At 41.0% G+C, this 20,538-nt stretch overlaps 1 protein-coding gene and 1 long non-coding RNA gene across 2 annotated transcripts in view; one reads left to right on the top strand and one right to left on the bottom strand.

The window, feature by feature from the left end:
• Positions 1 to 6,591: 6,591 nt before the first annotated feature.
• Positions 6,592 to 20,538, bottom strand: part of LOC124258549 (protein O-linked-mannose beta-1,2-N-acetylglucosaminyltransferase 1-like) — a 39,773-nt gene continuing 25,826 nt past the window's right edge. The window contains exons 20-26 of the mRNA XM_046692617.1: positions 15,196 to 15,245; positions 14,611 to 14,737; positions 12,644 to 12,776; positions 11,647 to 11,796; positions 8,540 to 8,704; positions 7,605 to 7,736; positions 6,592 to 6,856 (exon numbers count right to left, since the gene is read on the bottom strand). Of these exons, the coding sequence (XP_046548573.1) occupies positions 6,748 to 6,856; positions 7,605 to 7,736; positions 8,540 to 8,704; positions 11,647 to 11,796; positions 12,644 to 12,776; positions 14,611 to 14,737; positions 15,196 to 15,245 (866 nt within the window). The 3' untranslated portion in view covers positions 6,592 to 6,747. The remainder of the gene's footprint in view (positions 6,857 to 7,604; positions 7,737 to 8,539; positions 8,705 to 11,646; positions 11,797 to 12,643; positions 12,777 to 14,610; positions 14,738 to 15,195; positions 15,246 to 20,538) is intronic.
• Positions 8,242 to 20,422, top strand: LOC124258551. The gene is made up of 3 exons (XR_006893613.1): positions 8,242 to 8,270; positions 17,927 to 17,934; positions 20,341 to 20,422. It is a non-coding gene; the product is annotated as an uncharacterized LOC124258551 (long non-coding RNA).

Here is a 20,538-nt window from a genome sequence, read left to right as displayed (position 1 = left end):
GCTGGATATGGGATTCTGACTGATGGTGGACCAATACATCTGAATACATCAGGCAGTACATCAGTCGGTGCATCAATTAGTACATGAATCCATACATCATTCAGTACAGTACAGAACAATCAGTGTTTATATTAATTAGTATATCAGTTCATTATCTGTCAATACATCAACCAGTACATTCTTCAGTATGGTCAGTACTGTCAACAGTCTCTATATTAATTAGTACATCAGTTGGTAGATCACTTAGTATTCATTTAGTACATCAGTTGGTATATTAGGTAGTACATCATTTAGCACATCTGTCAGTACATCATTTAGTATATCAGTTGGTATGGTCAGTACAGTCAGCACAGTCTTTATATTAATACATTCATTAGTTCATCATTGGTCAGTACATCATAACAGTACATCAGTCAGTACAGTAGAAAGCCTGTCAATACATCAGTCAGTACATTAGAAAGTCTGTCCATACATCAGTCAGAACATCCGTGACTAGATAAATGATTAGCAGGTTAGGAACTGATGAATCATCTTCCCACGCCCAGACTGTTTACATTGTAAAAAGGAAATAAAACACTTTCTGTTCAACAAGCAACCACATAAAACCACTGCTGACATATTTCAAATTTCAAATACACATCATTATGTAACCAGCATCAATAGTCACTGATTATTATTATTATTATTGTCAATCCATGTACACAAACATCAGTGACTTCCACTGTAAAAAGTCAGGCGAGGACACGCTGGATTCCATAAACAAACCACAGTAACAACATGTAAACACAACATAAAATCTGTGAATAAATAAAACAAAAAGCTCCATGACTCAACTTGAACAGCAATCTCATTAAAACGTATTCATGGCAAGAGTGACACTGGAAAATTAGGTTCACAAGTATTGTATGAATCAGTACAGAACTGTTTTACAATGAATGAGTGAGTGAGTGAGTATGGTTTTACACCGCAATATTAGCAATATTCCACCAATATCATGGCAGGGGACACCAGAAATGGGCTTCACACATTGTACCCACGTGGAGAATCAAACCTGGGTCTTCGCCGCGACGAGCGAATGCTTTAACCTCTAGGCTACCCCAACGCCCCTGTTTTACAATGACCATTTGTGACCTGTGTATGATACATTATATAGCTGTCACTGCTTAGTCATTGTGTCACTGTCTCCAACACAATGTTATCATAGTCCAGTTATAATTCCATGACTAATCTCAACAGCCAGCATGGCAAAGCATGGGCCAATGTAACAATATATGCAATTCAACTTGAAAACTGTGTTGCCCCAGACAAAACGACATAGTAGCCGTTATCGGATTGGTCAAATCTGTTCGGCCGTCTCACGTTTGATTGGACGATCATAGGTAGCTGAAAGGTTAGCTTCCTTTGCAACCTTCTACTAGGGTTTGTTAGTCTCAGTATAGCAGCGTAACGAATCATACTGAGCCTAAATTTACTTAGACTGTTTAAATTAGTTATTGTTACGAGAAGCAAACAATACAGCTGTAACATCACTGTCATTAATCAGATCATATTCCGTACCTGAATGTTATGTATATTGATAGATAAATCTGCAATTTAAAAACAACTGAATGTCCTTAGCAATATCATCATCATGTCGTAGCGCGCTGAGCATGCACTAGTGCCTGAATACAGGCACTGTATAAATGTCCACTATTATCATTATTATTATTATAATTGAAACAGTGTTACACATAGTTACAAATATGGCAAAACGAACAAACAAGATGTTGTCTGTAATTATTAGTAAACTTACCTCTGGGTTGTGTTAGCCATTTTCTCTTCACCTGGTGATGTGTTACAGACTATCCTTAAGGTTAAAAATATTTGTTAAAGAAAAAAAGATCATACGTTGATTACCTGTAAGTAAACCGGAAGTACTCGGTTACCTCCCCTGATCTGTTCTACCAATAATCCTCCGGAAGGAACTCTTCATATTTTCCGAACATCCAGATGAGTTCCCGTCTGACTTTGGGAATGACTGATATTTCCGAATTGAGGTCGAGAGAGCGGTACTGGTTGAGCCAGCATTGTACATGTCTAGGATTGAGACGGCCCCACTGAGTAAAGTCCTGCATGGATGTTAGGGATCCTAACACCGACATCCAGGTTCGAATTGAGACAGCCGGGAGGCCTAAGAGGAGAAGGATGCGGTCCTTGATGGTTAGCCAACGACAAGGGTCTGACTTTACGACTTTATTCGAGACACAGGGACGAGCTCTGATTTGGTCGGGTGTACGGGTGTCCAGATAATGAGATAGCCTGCCCCCAACATGAGAGGCCACAATCGGTACGTTGAAGTCCATGATCAAATTCTCGTCCAGGGATATATCCAGGTCGTAAGGTACGAAGGGTGTGATTCCGTGATAGGATGAGTCAAGATCTCCGAGAAAACGAGCGGGAGGCTCGAAAACTCCGTTGACCTCTAGCTCCGGATGGTGCGGAAGTGCTACAACGCTGGGAAGAAGAATGTGGAGGAGCCGGTGAAGATGAAGCTCTATCAAAGGCAGATCGTTGAAAGCGTGGAGGAGGGGGGCTGGAGGAGACAGCTGTCTTCTTGGTCGGAGGGGAGGCCGTGCCGGTCGAGATTGCACAAGCAAGGCAGAAGCAAGTCGTTGATTAAGATTGCGTGACAACTGTGCATCCTGAGATGTGATTGCCTAATTACATTTGCCATTGAAGATAGACGACGAATCCACGAGTTGTTGAAAGAGCTCATCCTTGGAAGAGTCTGGAATATTTCGAACTCCAGACAACAAATGGGTAAGTTCCAGAGCTGTAAGTCTACCCATAATGGATACCTGCGCTTGCGTAACGTCCGCAACGGCTTGGTAGATGATGTCCAAAAATGAGTGTGCCAAAGCCGCCTCGTGGGCAGACATCGCCACCATAGTGTCTTCCTTAACACCTACATAATCGGTAAACACCGGAGGGAGTAGTTGACGGACACCTGCCGCAAACCAGTTAATGTAAGAGAGACAGTCCACAGAGGATCGGGCAGCTTGGTCGAGATCTTTGATTTCACATTGAGATACAGGGACCTTGAGGGACATGGTACGTGAGGCCTTAGGATCGAGGCATACAAAATCTTTGTCCATTCAGGGACGGACGACGGAAAAACGCAATCATGAATCACATAAGACAGCTTGGGAACAACTCTCGGTAAGGATTGATGAAGAGAGGATTTAGCCAAAGTCTCACTAAAAGTGTTAAACGCCGATCGAACCACCGTAGAGTGTGGTAGGGATAGTCTCGGTATGCGTTGAGGTCGCAGAGAACCCGAGGATCCAAGTTCGGCTGGTAAATCCATGTCCACCGTAGCCGTAGGCGGTACTGTACAGGGATTGAGTTGATGGATGAACCCCACTTTCTACGAATAAGACCATCCAGGGACAAAATCGGCAGCCTCTAAGTCCATGGAAGGAACTGTCAAAATGCCTTCATGTACAGTTAATTTGGCATCTGTAATGGGATAGACACCTTGAGGATCAGGCTCAGAGAGATCCGTGAAAATAGGAATGATCGGTGGATTCTCCACATCAATAAGAGCGCCCCGGCCGGCAGGTCTGCAGCTGGAAGACCCATGTCTGAAGGGTTCCCAGCATACGGGGGTGGCGGGACAGGATGGACCGAAGCCGTGGAATCATCCCTGACGCCAGTATGAACCGGACCCACAGATCTTGACCCCATGGTCTCATCTGGGACGGTTGTATGTATAGCCAGCTGTGTCTGTGTTTGTCCCATGGACACTGACAGATCAACAGACTGAGTAGCCGTGGCCATAGGACGAACGCCATGGGGAGCACGGACTACAGATTCAGAGCCAAGGAAAGGTGGAGAAGCCAAACGAGTACTACTACTAGTTAAGGAACGTTAAATTTCCGTCATCTTGGACATGATTCGCTGGTCCAAATCTTTTAAGGCTGATCCAAAAGAAGAACTGAGGTCATCCTTGAGGGAGGTCAACATGTTTGAAAAACAAAAATCAATCCCCTGAGACGACGACAGACTCTCAGGAGTAGAGGTTTTATCAACTTTAGGTTTTTTTAACAGTCTCAGATGGCATGGTCAGTTTACGTCTTTTGGCCTTGAGACGAGCTTCATTCATAGAATTCCAATCTATCTCCGAAAGGTCCTGGCATAAGAGACACTGAGACGTAATTGAACAGGGTGGGTCCGGGGAACATGAAATGCACAAGGAATGAGGGTCCTTTCCCGAGCGGAATTTTTGACATCCCACACATTTACGTTGTGACATAATGGCAAAGTTAACGGAAAAACACAGCTAAGTCACAAGTTATAATAGCAGAAAATTTTCCGACAAAAAACAAATAAAGACGATTGCCTATCAAAAAATGCAAGTGGTACTGACCTCAAAGTCCAAGGAAGCAAGTAAGGCACAAGAAGTCGACAAAAAAACACTCCTTGTGAAGCAAACCAAAAGGACAGTCTCAACACGTGTTTCCACCGTGGTTACAGAGGAAAATATGAAGAGTACTTCCGGAGGATTATGGGTAGACCAGATCAGGGGAGGTAACCGAGTACTTCCGGTTTACTTACAGGTAATCAACGCACGATCTTTTTTTCTTTAAAAAATATTTTTAACCTTAAGGATAGTCTGTTACACATCATCAGGTAAAGAGAAAAGGGCTAACACAACCCAGAGGGAATGTTTACGCTAAAAATTATGACTTTCTTCACATTCTAAAACGTATACCATGAAACAGGGAATCTAGATCCACTCTAGAACCTTTTTCATATTTTGCTGTAAAACACATTTTTGCCATCACATTTTGATTTGCGTTGAAAATGCTACAATTAGTTGATCACAGAATAAAATGAACCCTTGGTTAAACTGAAAGACTTCTATCGAACATGTTCTGCTAAAGGACATGACTTTGATTCAATGTATACAATATTCATACAAAACAAATCAACATCGGTATCATCAAGGAAGACATGACTTTGTCAATGGTAGCTTTACTACCATTTTGAGTTCTACAACATGACCAAGGACTGAACTTTCAGTCATTTTATAAATGATCAAGGAATGAACTTTCAGTCATTTAAAAAATGATCAAGGACTGAACATTATATCAATATGATAAAGGATTGAACTTTCAGTCACATTTACATGATCAAGGATTGAACATTTTCTTATTGCAACTCTATCAAGGATTGAAAGTTCAGTCACATAAAAATTACCAAGGATTGAACTTTCAGTCATATAAACATGATCAAGGACTGAACTTTCATATTAACATCAATAATTGAGTTGTGATGGTGATATCAGACTCTGAACCTTCACATGAACATCGCAGAACATTAAATATCAACATGATCTGAATGATTAGGAACATACATACAAAATGAAACATTGCCCTAGAGGATGAACCATGTATAAAGTTCACCGTGAGTGAGCAGCTACAATATGTCCACAGGCGAAGCATCACACACAAAAACAGACTGTGTGATATGTCGCTGCACCGATTCTTCCTCCCTATCATCTGCAACAGATCTGCACAACATCCCAAACAATGATGGATTAATCTCTTTAATCTTGGATGCTTTTTTGTATGTGCATTTAGCTTATCAGTGGTAAAACTGTAACAGACAGCAGACTGATCTTTCATCAGCACCATCAGAAACACCCTAACCTTCCACAGATATCCAGTTTAAGACCAGTATAACCCTACTACACGAGGTTCAACATCTTTGATAAGTGCCACTCACTAGCCTGACTTACACCACTGAAACATATTCCAGAGATAACTAGAGATAAATATAAGCTTGTAAACATAATAGATTACCTAGTTTAATGCATTCAGTATGTGGAAAAGCATCTTGCAAATTACCGTATTCAGTGTATTAAGTGTCCATGTTGCATAAAATATTCCAACAGTGTGACAGTTATAAGCAACTACAGGCATATGGATAAGGATATGTAAAACACATCTAAAAATGGAGATCTTTGATCTTTTTCTTAAAGTTGAATTAATGACAAATGCACAAACACATGTATGGAAACATATATTAAAAGAACAACGGAAGGCGATAATAAGGGAGAAGGCGATCATAAGTGGTGCACTTGTGCCTAATCCCGTTGTCATTTGGACAATAAAATATGTTTAAACCAACAACTGAAACAAAAACCTTGAGTAAATCCTAAATTAATATAACACTAACAGTTTTGAAATTCCACTTGAACATATTGCAGCTTTAACACTCACATCACCCTAACATGCCTTCAAAAAGACTTGAGTCTGAGATGTAGAATGTGTTTACACCATCTTGTGCGTCCATCTCCCAATTGTTGTGAACCCTACAAACACAGACATCTTACAGCACATCATCTCAAGAGGAAAGACAGTCTCTGTACAACAACAACCAGTCAGCTAATCCACCAAGATCAACAGATAAGATGTCTGACAAGTCACACCCTGTGTCCAGCGACTGCTGATCAAAGGCTGACAATCCTGGAGCTCCTTCAACCAACCCATCACAAACCTTCAACAACATCTCCTCAGTAGATGCCTCCGAGCATCTGTGCTTTCATTCAATTTTTGCTTCTCTTACAATTTGATATTCCTCAAAGTACGCTGTACATCTCAAAAGGTTTATATTAGTTGTGGCAAAAATATTATCCTTACATCGAAAACCGTGTATAAAAGAACTCTGTGGAAACCTGAGGTGCCAAACATGTTCTGCTAATCATCTCTGAAGCAGATTCTTTGAAATCATTGAAACAAGAGCTGGCTTGAGTTTGAAGTACTCTGTGGCAGACCCGACCAAGTAGACATCATGGCCTTCATAGAAGAACCTGGAAACAAAAACATAGCTCTCAACACCATAGAAAATACATCCAATCACAGAGAGAAAGATATCCCGAGAAATTACATACCGATTGCACAGTAAAAAATCAGAATTGCAAAACTTGTGAATGAAACTTAACTTTTTTTACATATCTTTACAACTCCCAGCACACTGTCAAATATATACACTATCTGTCAAATATATACACTATCTGTCAAATATATACACTATCTGTCAAATATATACACTATCTGTCAAATAAATACACTATCTGACCAGATTTGTTAGGCTGCATACAACAACTATAAATGATCTGTGACTAGCTACTGTTACCCATCTTGTTCTAAACACAGCAAAAATAACTCACTTCCAAGACAAAAAGACATGATTACAAAAAACACATCATTTACTTTCAATCTTATTCATTTCTCAAAAAGTCTTGGCGTGACACAATTTGGTCCAAGCTGTCAAAGTGAGTTAGTGAGTAACTCTTATGTCGCACTCAGCAATATTCCAGATATATGGCGGCAGTCTGTACATAATCGAGTCTCGACCTGACAATCCAGTGATCAACAGCATGAGCATCAATCTACGCAATTGGGATACGATGACATGTGTCAACCAAGTCAGCGAGCCTGACTACCCAACCCATTAGTCGCCTCTGACGACAAGCATGGGTTACTGAAGATCAATTCTAACCTGGATCTTCACGGGTCCCAAGCTAGCAAATCATGTTTTAGAAGTATATATTATACCGTAGAAGCCCACGGTGTAGGTTGCGAGGTTTGTAGTGCTCAGCAGCGAACAACCCAAAACAGCGACACAGCTCCCGTAACAAGGAATAGTCGCTGGGGGAATCCTGCATATAATATACCACCAGAGGGCGCCTGTAACAGAAACATATATTGTCACCACAAAATTAGTTAAGTCATGTTAAAAAACAATTTCACCACATTTAAAAAAAAAATAAAATGGAAGCAGGACTGTTCCTATGGTAACACATTAATATGAGTGAGTGAGTATAGTAAGTTGCATGCTGCTTTTAGCAAGTGAGTGAGTGAGTATAGTTTTATGCCGCTTTTAGCAATATTCCAGCAATATCACGGCAGGGTACACCGGAAATGGGCTTCACACATTGTGCCCATGTGGGGAATCAAACCTGGGTCTTCGGCATGACGAGCCAAAGCTTTAACCATTAAGCTACCCCAATGATCCCAAAGTGCATGAAGTAACGCATACTATAACACATAAATCCCACTGTCTGATGTAACATTAATACTGTAACATATTTATCTGATTCAAATATAGTTAAGAGAAGAAGGAAGTTTAAATGACAGGTCACCTACACCTATATCCACCTACGCTTGTGAAGTTTGTATTACTAACAAGTGTTATATTTGGCATTACACTTTCTTGGTAAAGTACTATCTCAACCCAAGAAAAGTTCCAGAATCTGTACTTTACTAAGAAACTGTAATCCCAAATATAACATGTTACATTTGACCACTTTCTAAATGGCATAGTGTATTTACATTTCTGACGCCTACTGACTGCATAAGCACTCCAAAATGTATTGGGCTATTTCTATTAAAGTTTCAAACATCAATCTGTCTGCCTGTCATGGTTTATCTATTGTTAGAATCGGAACTTTTCATGCCTTACACTCATACTTTTTAATTAGCCAACCTACTTTTCATCTGCGGAGATTTTCACATCAAAGTCCTTGACCTTCTGTACACAGAGTTGAAGGTCAGTGATGGGGAAGCTGACGCTGCTGGCTATGTTGTGTTTCAGCTGCTGCTCATACGAGACCATCGTCAAGTTACTCATCCCAGTCAATGGTGTTGGTCCATCTCTGCAAACAATGATAATTTCAACCAAAACATTCAAAATTTGTTTACCCTTCTTAACTTGACTTCAAATTTTCCTTAAATATTTATAAGAAGCATATACTGTTTTCAACTCTAAATATCCTGGTTATACAATCCATCAGACAAAACACACATTCACATTCTTCAGCCAGTGAAACCATAATATTCATTCAAACACATCTAATTGATTTTTTGAGACAGGACCCAGCAACACTTCTCCTCAAATTTAAAAATGGTTATTGTTTCATCTGAACATTCTGTATAACAACTTTCTTGTTTATTGCATAAAACAATGTTCTCATGTAGATTCATACACCATTATCAAGTTGTCAACTTTTAGCTTGAAAACGGTGTAAGAATCTACATCAAAACGCGGCTCTATGCAATAAACAAGCAGTTATCCATAATCGTATGCTTCATTTTCAAATTGACAGGCTCTAATAACAATTTGGGTTTTTTTTCTTTGATTGGCATTCTAGATGTTGAGTAGATGAAGAATGAGGACTATTTTTAGCTCTTGCTTGACAACAACATTAAAATCTATGTTGAAATGTTGCCTATACAGAATAAAAAAGTTGCATATCCATAAAAATAGTTCTCATTCTTTAATTATTTTTTTGTTCACAACATGGCATCATTTCACTTTGCCAAAAGTTTCAAGTTAGTTTCATAAAATCTTTTTACAAATTTCAGACAAGGTTACAAATAAAATGATAACTTGATTGGAACAAACTGAAAACCGAGAGCACTAGTTTTCTAAACTGCTTTATCCATATCAAATGTCATACCGTGGAAGTGATCCTTTAAAAAAATATCTTTACTTCCACATGCCTCAAAGATAACATTTTAAATTAAAGACTTCAAAAACATATCAGAATTGACGGAGTTTCATTTCAAGCTGTCTAGTGTCACAGACGTGAAGCATATTAAGGAGAGCACTTAAAGTTTCATAACACAACCAAATCTGAAAACACATAACTGATTAGCAGTCTGAGGTAGTTTGTCAGACTGGACAAAGATGCTCGGATCCCAACAAAAAATATCAGCATCTTTAAGTGGAGTATTAATCACTACAAGCAGGTTCACATATGACTTGGCATCTCGGACTTAAGTCTTTGTTTTTATTTGCCTGAAGATATTCACAGCTTCTTCTCTGAGTGAAGAGTCAGCTCACAGACAGACTTCTAATTGGAAACTCAATACTCTCCACTTGAAAAACCATGCAGACAGGAATTACCATGGTTCTGTGACACACTGTAACAACCCTCCTACATGAAACGGTATTTCACTTGGCACTGACAGCAGAAGAACAGTGAAGACTTCTGACTTTCACCATGTCCACATTCACTTACATGAAAAAATCAGTTCGGTAATTTGAGACCGCATTTCAGTAAAAACTACAGCAATTTCCCGCGTAATCAATCACACCCCTTGAGACCAAGTTTAAAAACAGTGCCCAGCACTCTACCACTTGTCAGAAAAAGTGACTTTTTTGGATCAGGTGGCCAAGCTTGCTGACTTGGTTGACGATTCATCATGCCATGGCTCCCTCCCGCAATGCTGCATCCTCAATATCTCCAGGGCTCTGATTTCCGTAAACCTACACTAACCACAGAGGTTCTTACCATCCCAAATTTCCTTGATTTTCATGAACATTTTAACGACAATAAAACATCCACATAAGGGAGAGGACAAGTACAGGCGGTACTTAGGTTACGTACACACCAAAGCCAGTGCTGGTTTTAATGAACATGATTACACCTTTTTCATTAAAAAGATTTTGAAGGGTTTCCACTTGCATGTCAATCAGTTAATAATGGCTTTATCGCAATTCGATCATAATCAAATGGACTGGCTACTATGATGACAATACTATTGACCTTATGTTGACGCTGGTGATTCTGATTGGTACACTAGACCGAATAGAACAGCCAATCAAATTGGCAAATGGAAATCAAGGGAGGGTAATCTGACTGACTGAGTTTGGTTTTACGCCGCTTTTAGCAATATTCCAGCAATATCACAGCGGGGGACACCAGAAATGGGCTTCACACATTGTACCCATGTGGGGATTCGAACCCAGGTCTTCGGCGCGACGAGCCAACGCTTTAACCATTCAGCTACCCCACCGCCCCGAGGGTGATCTGAGATTATGAGAACCAGGGGAATGGCTCCATGGGTTCTGACTGGTACACAAGACCCAGTACAACAGTCAATCAACTTGGCAGATGGAAATCAAGGGCGGATAATCTGAGTTTGTGAGAACCAAGGGAATGGCTCCTGGGCTAACGTAGGCTTACTGAATTTGTTTTGTGCTGACATGAATCATAAAAAGTAGGACTGCACAGTAATACCGACATATCGCAATACACCTGTCAAATGATACATATTCCGATTTGTTTTTTCTTCTGAAGCAGTACATTGGGCAATAAAAATATATGAAGTTTTGTGATTATCTCTTTGGTTTAAGTTAAGTTAAAATCTACACAGACTTTCATTCACACTGAAACTTTTTATCGTAATTTATTGAAAAAAAACAGCAGAGTTCACATACAATAAATGTTGCATAAAAAAAAAATACAATCCCTCAAAATCAAATCTAAATTTGTGATTTCTGTTATCCCGACCATAACATCTATTGTTGGAGCTTTAGTGTGCAGAAAAAAGGCTGTGCCTGTACAATCAATATCACTCACTGTCAAACACTGAAGCTCCCAATTTATCACAATACATCTTACAATTCATACTGGAATACAGGTACCAGAATTGCAACATATTGCAATGCAATTTATTTGCCAATACACGGCTCTAATAAATTAAATGTCATCTAGCATTGGTGAAAATCTCCTTCTTCAGGTGAAAGATATTTTCAAATTGGTTTAAAGAGCCATTTTATAGTTGGTGTTGGTGTAGACAATATACTTACAGAAGTGTGGTTCTGGGTTTTCCAAACAACTGTGTTATCAGCTCTTTACTTGTATCTGCTCCTTGATAAGGCTGTCTGAAGACCCGAGACATGTCTGGGACGAGGATCTCTCCATTGTAGTCCACGCTCAGCCGCCAGCCCGCCCATGCTCTGCACACACAGACAATAGGTACACAGGTGAGTGAGTGAGTTTAGTTTTACCCCGCGCCAGAAATATTCCAGCAATATCACAGCAGGGGAAACTAGAAATGGGCTTCACACATTGTACTGAGGGCAATCGAATCCAGTCTTCGGTGTTATGAGTGAACGCTTTAACCACTAGGCTACCTCAAAGAACCAGTTATACATGGGACCTTCCTGGCCCACCCATGATGAATTTTGGACTCCTGTGATGGGATTCAAACCACAAACTTTCTTATCTGAAGTTGGACTGGGAGTTCACATGACCAAAGAGGTTAACCCCCTCTGAGTGCTGACAGGGTAAGGATGACATCTGTGGGATGACTCCACACCCTGCTACATTCTCCCCAATCAACAGAAAGCAAGTGGCAGGCTACATAGTTGGACACTGGTCTTTATTTAGAATAAGCATGTTCTGCCCCATTGGCCGTCAATGTAGCAGGCATAAAATATCATAGGTCCCAAGATGGAATTCAAACCAAGGACCTTCTAATGCAAAGCTGACACCTTGTCCACATGACTAAAGACTGACTGACTGACTGACTGAGTTTGGTTTTATGCCGCTTTCAGCAATATTCCAGCAACATCACGGCGGGGGACACCAGAAATGGGCTTCACACATTGTACCCATGTGGGGATTCGAACCCGGGTCTTCGGCGTGACGAGCCAACGCTTTAACCACTAGACTACCCCGCCGCCCCCACATGACTAAAGATGTTAACCCTTTAGAGAAGCTGATGACAATGTCAGTTGTTGGATGACTGCATCCCTGCGACCCGTGATATCCACATAGATCTGTAAACATATGCCATCTCACCTGTCTTTACAACACTTGTGTATGGATGACGTGAGTATTTTCAGGAAAGGTTTGCTTTTCAGAAGAAATCCAAGTCCAGGGAACTCCTCCACCCTGTAGATGAGATTCTTGTTTCCTGACAACTTCTCAAAACCTGAAAACAAGAGGAATATCTTCGTACAAAATGTCTGAAATATTTGAGATGATGTTGGCATGAGGGTATATTGTTTCTAGTAGCTGGGAATGATGTTGACTAACCTCAGCTGTATCTTGAATATGACACCCACTGCTGAAACATATCCTCTCACTTGAGTGTACGTAGAGGGTAATGTCCGAGTAACTCTCCTTTCCTTAAAAATAATGGAGCCGAGGCACATTATTTTTAAGGAATGGAGAGTTATGAGGATATTACCCTACTTAAATTATATTCAAAGTATTGGGAATATTTCTGTTATCAAAATTAAATGTCAAAATGAAGGCTTTAAATTGAAACTGGTACACATCGCTCCATTCTTGAAAAGTAATGGAGCGAGCAGACAATGGAATGACGTCACAAATGTAATTCAACTGTCTGTAATGTCTGAGTTTCCAGGACTTCAGTCCTGCCCCAAACAAAGCATGTGTGATACATGTGGCCTCAGCTTAGGCAAGTCAGTTTGTTCAAACTTGCCTCTGTTCACCGAGCAGAAGCTGGGTACCCGGTGGGTAAGTCATGCGACTATTAACCTTCTAATTATTATTATTGACTGTGAGGAGAATTTCTGGATGGCAGGTTCTTTATTTGGGGAACACGATGTTTCAGAGTATATTTTTATTACTTAATCAGGTGAATGAAAAAAGTAGGAATCAGATATCTTTATGCTTGGGACTTTTAATTTAAACATCACTGCTAGCTTCCAAGTTCATTGTCACTTCCCTTGTTAAATGATACCATTGTTATCTGATCATTCATGCCTGGATTAACAATCCCTGGCGTCCATTTGTCCATGCACAGTACAAATTAAGCACAAACTAACTACTGGCTTCCAGAGCTCCAGATAAGCTGCGTATTTGTCTATAATACGCGATAGAAAAGTTGAAATACGCAAGAAAACTAAATGCCAGCGTATGAAAACACACTAAATATTTACATTTACACTATGTCAAAATAAGAATGCGTATTTACCCAATACATCAAAATTATGTTGGCATCGTATCAATTCAAGCCAATCGAAACAAACTTTTCCATCTCCAAATATTCATGATTAAGATATTCTTGAATAATTCTAAACACAATTAAGATGCGCAACACAGACAGAATACAAGTCATAGTTTGTAAACCTTCACTGGTTGGCCAATCTATAAATAGCGACCAATCAAATAGCTGTTTCCTGTGTACATGTCCTGTAAACAAAACAAACATGGTCAAAAGCTTCCACATGCTCAAAGTAAAATATCTAGCTTTCTTATGCTACAATCAGAAAACAACTTCATTAGAGGACTGCTAGATGAATTAATATTATGCTGTGTTTCACAATCAGAATCAATTGCCGGTGATATCTTAAATGAACTTGTAACATTAGCTATTCTCGGCGTGGATGTGAAACAACATGATGGGAACAAGGTTTTGAAAAAAAAAAAGTTGCTACATGGAAAAGAAAATTTCCATGGTTAATTTTGAATAAAAAAAGGTCTTATGAGGTGACGTTGTAGTGTGTGTCAGGCACACCTCTTACACTTGTTATTTAAAATGAATACCCGAATCTTAAAAATATGGTGGGTATCAAAAAGTATAGATACCCACTTGAAATTGGAAATACCCACTTAGTTTAAAAAGTATAGGTATCATACCCCCATGGCCAAAGGCTTATCTGGAGCTATGGGCTTCCATTGTTATCTTATCACTGTTGTTGTTTCACATGTACATATATAGCTATCTGTTTCCTAGTTTTGTTTCTTTATGTGTATCACTTCTAGCTGCTGTTCAAAGATTCTTTACTGCCACCCACCATTATAGTTCCAGGCTGAGACGCCCATGAGGCTGTCGTCAGCGTCCAGCACCGGGAGGAAGTGGGACATAAAATGGAGGAAGTTGGGAGCCAACAGCAGCTCTTCCTCCAGCACGATCACATGACTCTGAAAGCAAAACATGCTCCATGATAATCAAAGGTTTGAGAGAGGATATTTCCCTAGTCAGGACAACAATCTATTTTGCAGAACTCGTTATTTCTTTGAAAACTATTCCAACCTGTCAATCTCTGCCAATCCCCATCCTCCCCGAGATATTAAATGATGGTGGATGGAACGACTCTTAAAACATTACACACATACAGAATAAAGAAACAGTTTGGGCGATGAGACGAGAACACTTAAACCACAAGAAGACCCAAGCAAACCCTCTTGTCTTGGTTTACGACAAAAGAAATCTTTCCGATTAAGGAAGGCCATGTTTATTATTTTACTGATAGTTTTCATCAAAGAAGAGAAAATGAACAAATCTAGAAGCCACTGTGAAAGGATGGTGAATATTCAATACTGGGAACTATCAACAAAAATTTGATAAAGATTAGTCTATCCTAAAAAGCAATACTTACAGAATCAGGATAGACCACATCTATCATTCTCATAGCTTTGGCCATTTGCTCTGTAAAACAAAATGTTATTTTCTGCATAAAATTGATATTTTATACTTATCCTGACTCATGCTTATTATGCTTGTCTCCTCCTTCTATGCGAATGATAGTGGAACACTTGAAATCCCTTGTAGTTCCCTTTAAAGCGGACGTAAAAGTACACTCACCCACGAGTTGCCTCCCTTGCATAGTTTCCCGCCAAAACAGTCACATGACTAACCATGCTTGTCACTCTCCTCCATAATATGCCCGACATATGGATTTACCGTGAAATCCGAAGTGCCATCAGTGGGAAGGTTGGGAGGGCTTGACATCATGAGTCAGGATAAGTATAAAATATCAATTTTATTCAGAAAATTACATATTTTTCCTTATCCTGGCTCATGGTTATTATGCTTCCCGAATCCGACGGATTTGTGGTCGGTCAGGTCACCTTCTGGGATTTATTGGCTGTCCTAGATACGTCCTGTATCTACCCCCATGGGAACTATCATACGGCATTTCTCGAAAACCCTGTTCTTCCAACTTCCATCTGCCAACTCAGGGGTACCACATCTTATCAGTCTTTTTTAAGACAATTGAATCTACGATTCATGTGGATTTAAGATATACTAGTGTATCCTTGCTAGATATCTATAACAACTCATATAAGAAGTATCTTCAAATCGTAAGAGTTGCGACCCTTTTCGCGTACGAGTACTTCCCAACAAGTACAGGGTCTGAATGACTCATGTTGGTCTGTTCTAGACGTAAACATGGACTCTCAACCAAGACTCTCCAGAGCGAAGGTTATCAGCAAGTCACGTGATAAAAGGGTGAGATTTTGAATTCAACGCCTCTGTGGATCCGTTAGTTGTTGTGCAACAACAAGTGGCCCAAACTTGTGAATGCCGGGGACGTCTTCAGTGGCAATGTCTCTCAGGTTGTGGTTGGCAAACACCGTATCAGATTTCCAAAAGCAGCCCTCCATTATTGATGTTATCAAGCAATTCCCATGCAGAGCGAGCGTAGACGCCAAAGCTCTGACTTTGTGTGGGTTGGATGCACTCGGAGGTGGCCGTTCTGCTTCTTTGTAGGCCCTTAGTATAACGGCTCTCATCCATACGGATATTGTTGTTCTGGAGACTTCTGTGGATGTCTCTGTAGACAACGGGATGAACAGGCGCTTGAACTTTTGTCTCCTTGTTCTTGTCCCGGTTAAGGTAAATTTTCAATGCTCTGACCGGACATAGAGATAAATCCTGTACATCCTCCTGCCTGAGGATTGTTTATAATGCTGGTACATGGAACTGTCTATCTGGTTGACCAGGTAGCTGATTCTTTGCCACAAAATCCCATCTAAGTCCTAAGTGTGCTACGGCACGATGTCCTGTGTAAAAACCGAGTTCGTCCAAAATCCAGCGCACGTATCTCTGATACTCGGACTGCCGTGGATAAGGCGAGTAGAAACAGTGTTTTCTGCGTAAGTAGTTTGAGTGACGTTTGCTCTAACGTCTCGTAGGTATCCTTGGTGAGATGTTGTAGTACTACATTGAGATCCCACGCAGGTGCCTTGAATTTCTTTTGCTGATCCTCCAGCTTGAAAGAACGTTGTAAGGCCAGTAGATTTGGTACTTTCATCAATTTGCTGCCTGTCTTCATGGTCAGTACTGTGCTAACAGCCCCCAAATACGCAGATAAGGTCGGACCTTTCAATCTCTTTGTCTGTCGTAGATGACATAAGTAACCCGCCACTTGAGGATGAGATGCTCTCATTGCTGTGAAACCCTTGCGCCGAGCATATTGTTGAAACCTCTGCCATTTGTCATCATACAGGTTGCAAGGAGATCTGCGAAAAGCTACAGTGACCGCTTTCGCTGCTCTGGCAGAATACCTGGCAGTAGCCTCTCTTCCTCAGGCAAGTTTTGATACTGTCCATGCGTGAATCTGGAACACTGCCGGATTCCCGTAAACTTGCTTGGTGTGTGGATGAACTAGTAGATTCGGCCATTCTGGTAGGTTGGCTTTCCGGGATGGCTTTCCTAGTTCTTGAATGAGATCTGGAAACCACACTCTCGCTGACCAAAAGGGCGCAACCAAATTCAGTTGGAGGACAGTAGTCTGCCTCTTTTTCTCGAGTACCTGCGGGATTAGAACCGGCAGTGGAAAACGTATGCGCTTAGTCCTTCCCACGACATGTTCAATGTGTCTATTGTCAATGCTAGCGGGTCTGGTACCGGTGAGACGAACGTCTGTATCTGTCTGTTGAACCTTGTGGCGAACAGATATAGAAGTGAAGATCCTAGCGTCCTTATGATGAGATGAAACGCCTCCGGATGAAGCATCCATTCTGTCAGGGATGGTTGCTGTGGCCAGGACAGAGCATCTGCTAGGATGTTCTTTGCTCCGGGAATGTGACACGCCTTTATCCAGATGTTCAGCTTGTCCACAATGTCGAACAGATGAAATATGAGATGTAGCAGACTTGCTGATCTTGTTGAGCCTTGTCTGTTGATATAAAGTGCCACTGTGGAGTTGTCCGTGTGCACTGTCAATACTTCGTTGATCAGAGACTTCGACCAATGTTGTAAGGCGCTGATGACTGCTTTCATCTCTAGTTGATTGATGTGCAGATGTCGTTCCCTTTCCGACCACTTTCCTGCAGCTACCTTGCTCTCGAGGAGTGCTCCCCATCTTGTAGCGACGCATCCAGGTACAGATGTGTGTCGCAAACCGGCTCTTCTAAATAAGTTCCTCCGCAAACATTCGACTTGGTTGTAGACTCTCCGGTAGAGTTATCAACTCTGTATTGCTGAGGTGAACGTTCAGAAATCGCTGCAACGAATGTAGTTGTATTCTTCCTCTGCGAGTTAAATCCGGCCCTGAGGCGCTGCCATGTTTGGAGATTCAACGGAATCAAAGTCATCATCAACCATTCTGTAAGTGAGTGCTTCATTCTGTTCCTTGGATGGAGAGGCTAAATCGAGACCACTTGCGATCCATGAAGTAACCTCTGCATCAGAGAAGATCCCATCACTCTCCTCATCCTTGTCTGACGAGGTGTGTCTTTGCGAATCCCTTTGCGCTTGCTACAATCGCGAGTCCTTCCTAGGATCCGCCTTTCGCGAATGATCCTTTTGCGAATGCTCATCACGGCTGGAGTCTCTTGTTCACGAATGATCCTCCCTTTAGGATGGTGAAGTAGATCTATGACTGTAAGATCTGCTTGATACTAACGTGGTGTGTTCACGCCTCGGAGGAGATTCCCTGGAGATAGAACGGCGATGTTCTCGAACTGTATCCTCCTCATTAACATTTGCAGATCCCTCTCGACTGCAGAACGTTGAATCCTCAGTAGGTGAAGACCTTCTCGAACGCTGGTTATCCTGCGTCGTGACTGCATTCGTCAAATGATGATCCGTGACTGCTGTGTTCGCCGACTGATGATCCACGAGTGCTGCATCCTGTGGAGTGGATTCCATTCTGGGTACTGCTATTGCCGAAGCTTGCTGTAACCTCTTCTCTTCGTCGAACCTCTGTTCCATCGAGGACAGCATCTGTTGGGTGAATTGCTTCATCAATGCACCCGGGTCAAAGTTCTGCGCTGACTCATCTTCTAGTCTGCGTTGTGAACGAAGTGAAGAAACGCTGATGTTCTCTCTGGCACCCGATGTCTGCGACGATGACGGACAATCTCTAATCATCTGCTGCGCTGATGAAGCGGCTGAAGATGTAGATCTGGCCGACGACGGTTGCTTTGACACTTTGCTGACTTAAGGTAACTTCTGGCAGCAAAATCGGCGGGTCGTCAAAGTTGTCTACCTCTGCCGGGGGAACAATATCTTCGTTGAATGACGTCTGATGAGCAGGTCTAGTAGAACTGGAAGACTTCGAAGATGATTTCGACGCAGACGTCTTCTTCTTCTGTGAACTCACAGATGACGACTGCAATGAAGCCAACTCTGACGACGCTGCCCTCTTCCTCGTAACAGAAGCCTGCCCCTGTGACGAACCGGGCAAATCACTAGAAACATTAGTTTCATTTGCAGATGACAACACACCTTGTCCTTAGTACGTCTAAACAAGGCACAAATAGTTATTAAATTGAAACGTAGATAAATTTATACAATATTGACAGAGAGAGCTGGCAGAGCATTGATTAGTACAAGAAGGACAAAGGGGGTGCGGATCAGCCGCAGACAGCCCATGCCTGCAAAAAGAACACGATTTCATCAACTGTAAACAACAAATACATGTGATGAAAACAACAATATTTACGTAAATTTGGACATAATTCCTATATACACTGAATAATAATACAGACCGAAAACCGTATACAGCTAAATTTTGGCTAAAGGGTCGAAATATAAAAGGATATAGTGCCGTATAGGGACTCCCAAGTTCCCACAAACCATCCACCAGGGCGAAGGAGGAGAGAGTGACAAGCATAGTTAGTCATGTGACTGTTTTGGCGGGAAACTATGCAAGGGAGGCAACTTGTGGGTGAGTGTACTTTTACTTCCGCTTTAAAGGGAACTACAAGGGATTTCAAGTCTTCCACTATCATTTGCATAGAAGGAGGAGACAAGCATAATAAGCATGAGTCAGGATAAGGAAACATAACAGTATTTTCAAAAAAAGGTCAAATAAAAATGAATTATCAAAATGCAAGTCATTTGTGACATTTGATTTGCAGTTCAGTATTGTTTGTATTGTTGTTTACCTAAAGGAAATGTAGTCCACACACAAATGCTCGCAATGTCTTCTAACTGGCCAATAATGAAGTGGGCGATGCTTGGGTTGTATATTTGCAATGAACGTTTTCACTGATGTGGTATAATTGACCTTTCAGACGTGCCTGTGAATTTATTGTCGACTGATTTGTTTAAAGAATTGACATCAAGATGATTTTCTATTTCTGGAGGTACAAATTCTTAATACACAAATATCGCTTGGAGATGAAATACATCTAATATGTCATTACTGATATCCATCATTTGATGATAGAAAATCCTTTCTTAAAATAGCACAACAATTAAGGAAGTACTTGTTTATAAATATTTTTCTATTTACCCATAATTACCCGTAACATATGTTATAGTCAGGAATACACCGTAAAGTAAAAAGTCTGGTATTTTTGTTGGGTGAGTCTTATCCGGGATTCGGTCACACACTCTAAGAGTCAGGCACCTAACATCCAGCACACAAAGTCAGCCACCACAGGGTACTGACTGACTGAGTTTTGGTTTACGCCGCTTTTAGCAATATTCCAGCAACATCACGTCGGGGGACACCAGAAATGGGCTTCACACATTGTACCCATGT

Source organism: Haliotis rubra, unplaced genomic scaffold (assembly GCF_003918875.1).
Source record: "Haliotis rubra isolate DU_JTF1 unplaced genomic scaffold, ASM391887v1 Scf698, whole genome shotgun sequence".
Classification (NCBI taxonomy): Eukaryota; Metazoa; Mollusca; class Gastropoda; order Lepetellida; family Haliotidae; genus Haliotis; species Haliotis rubra.
This window is presented reverse-complemented; position numbering and strand designations above follow the sequence as displayed.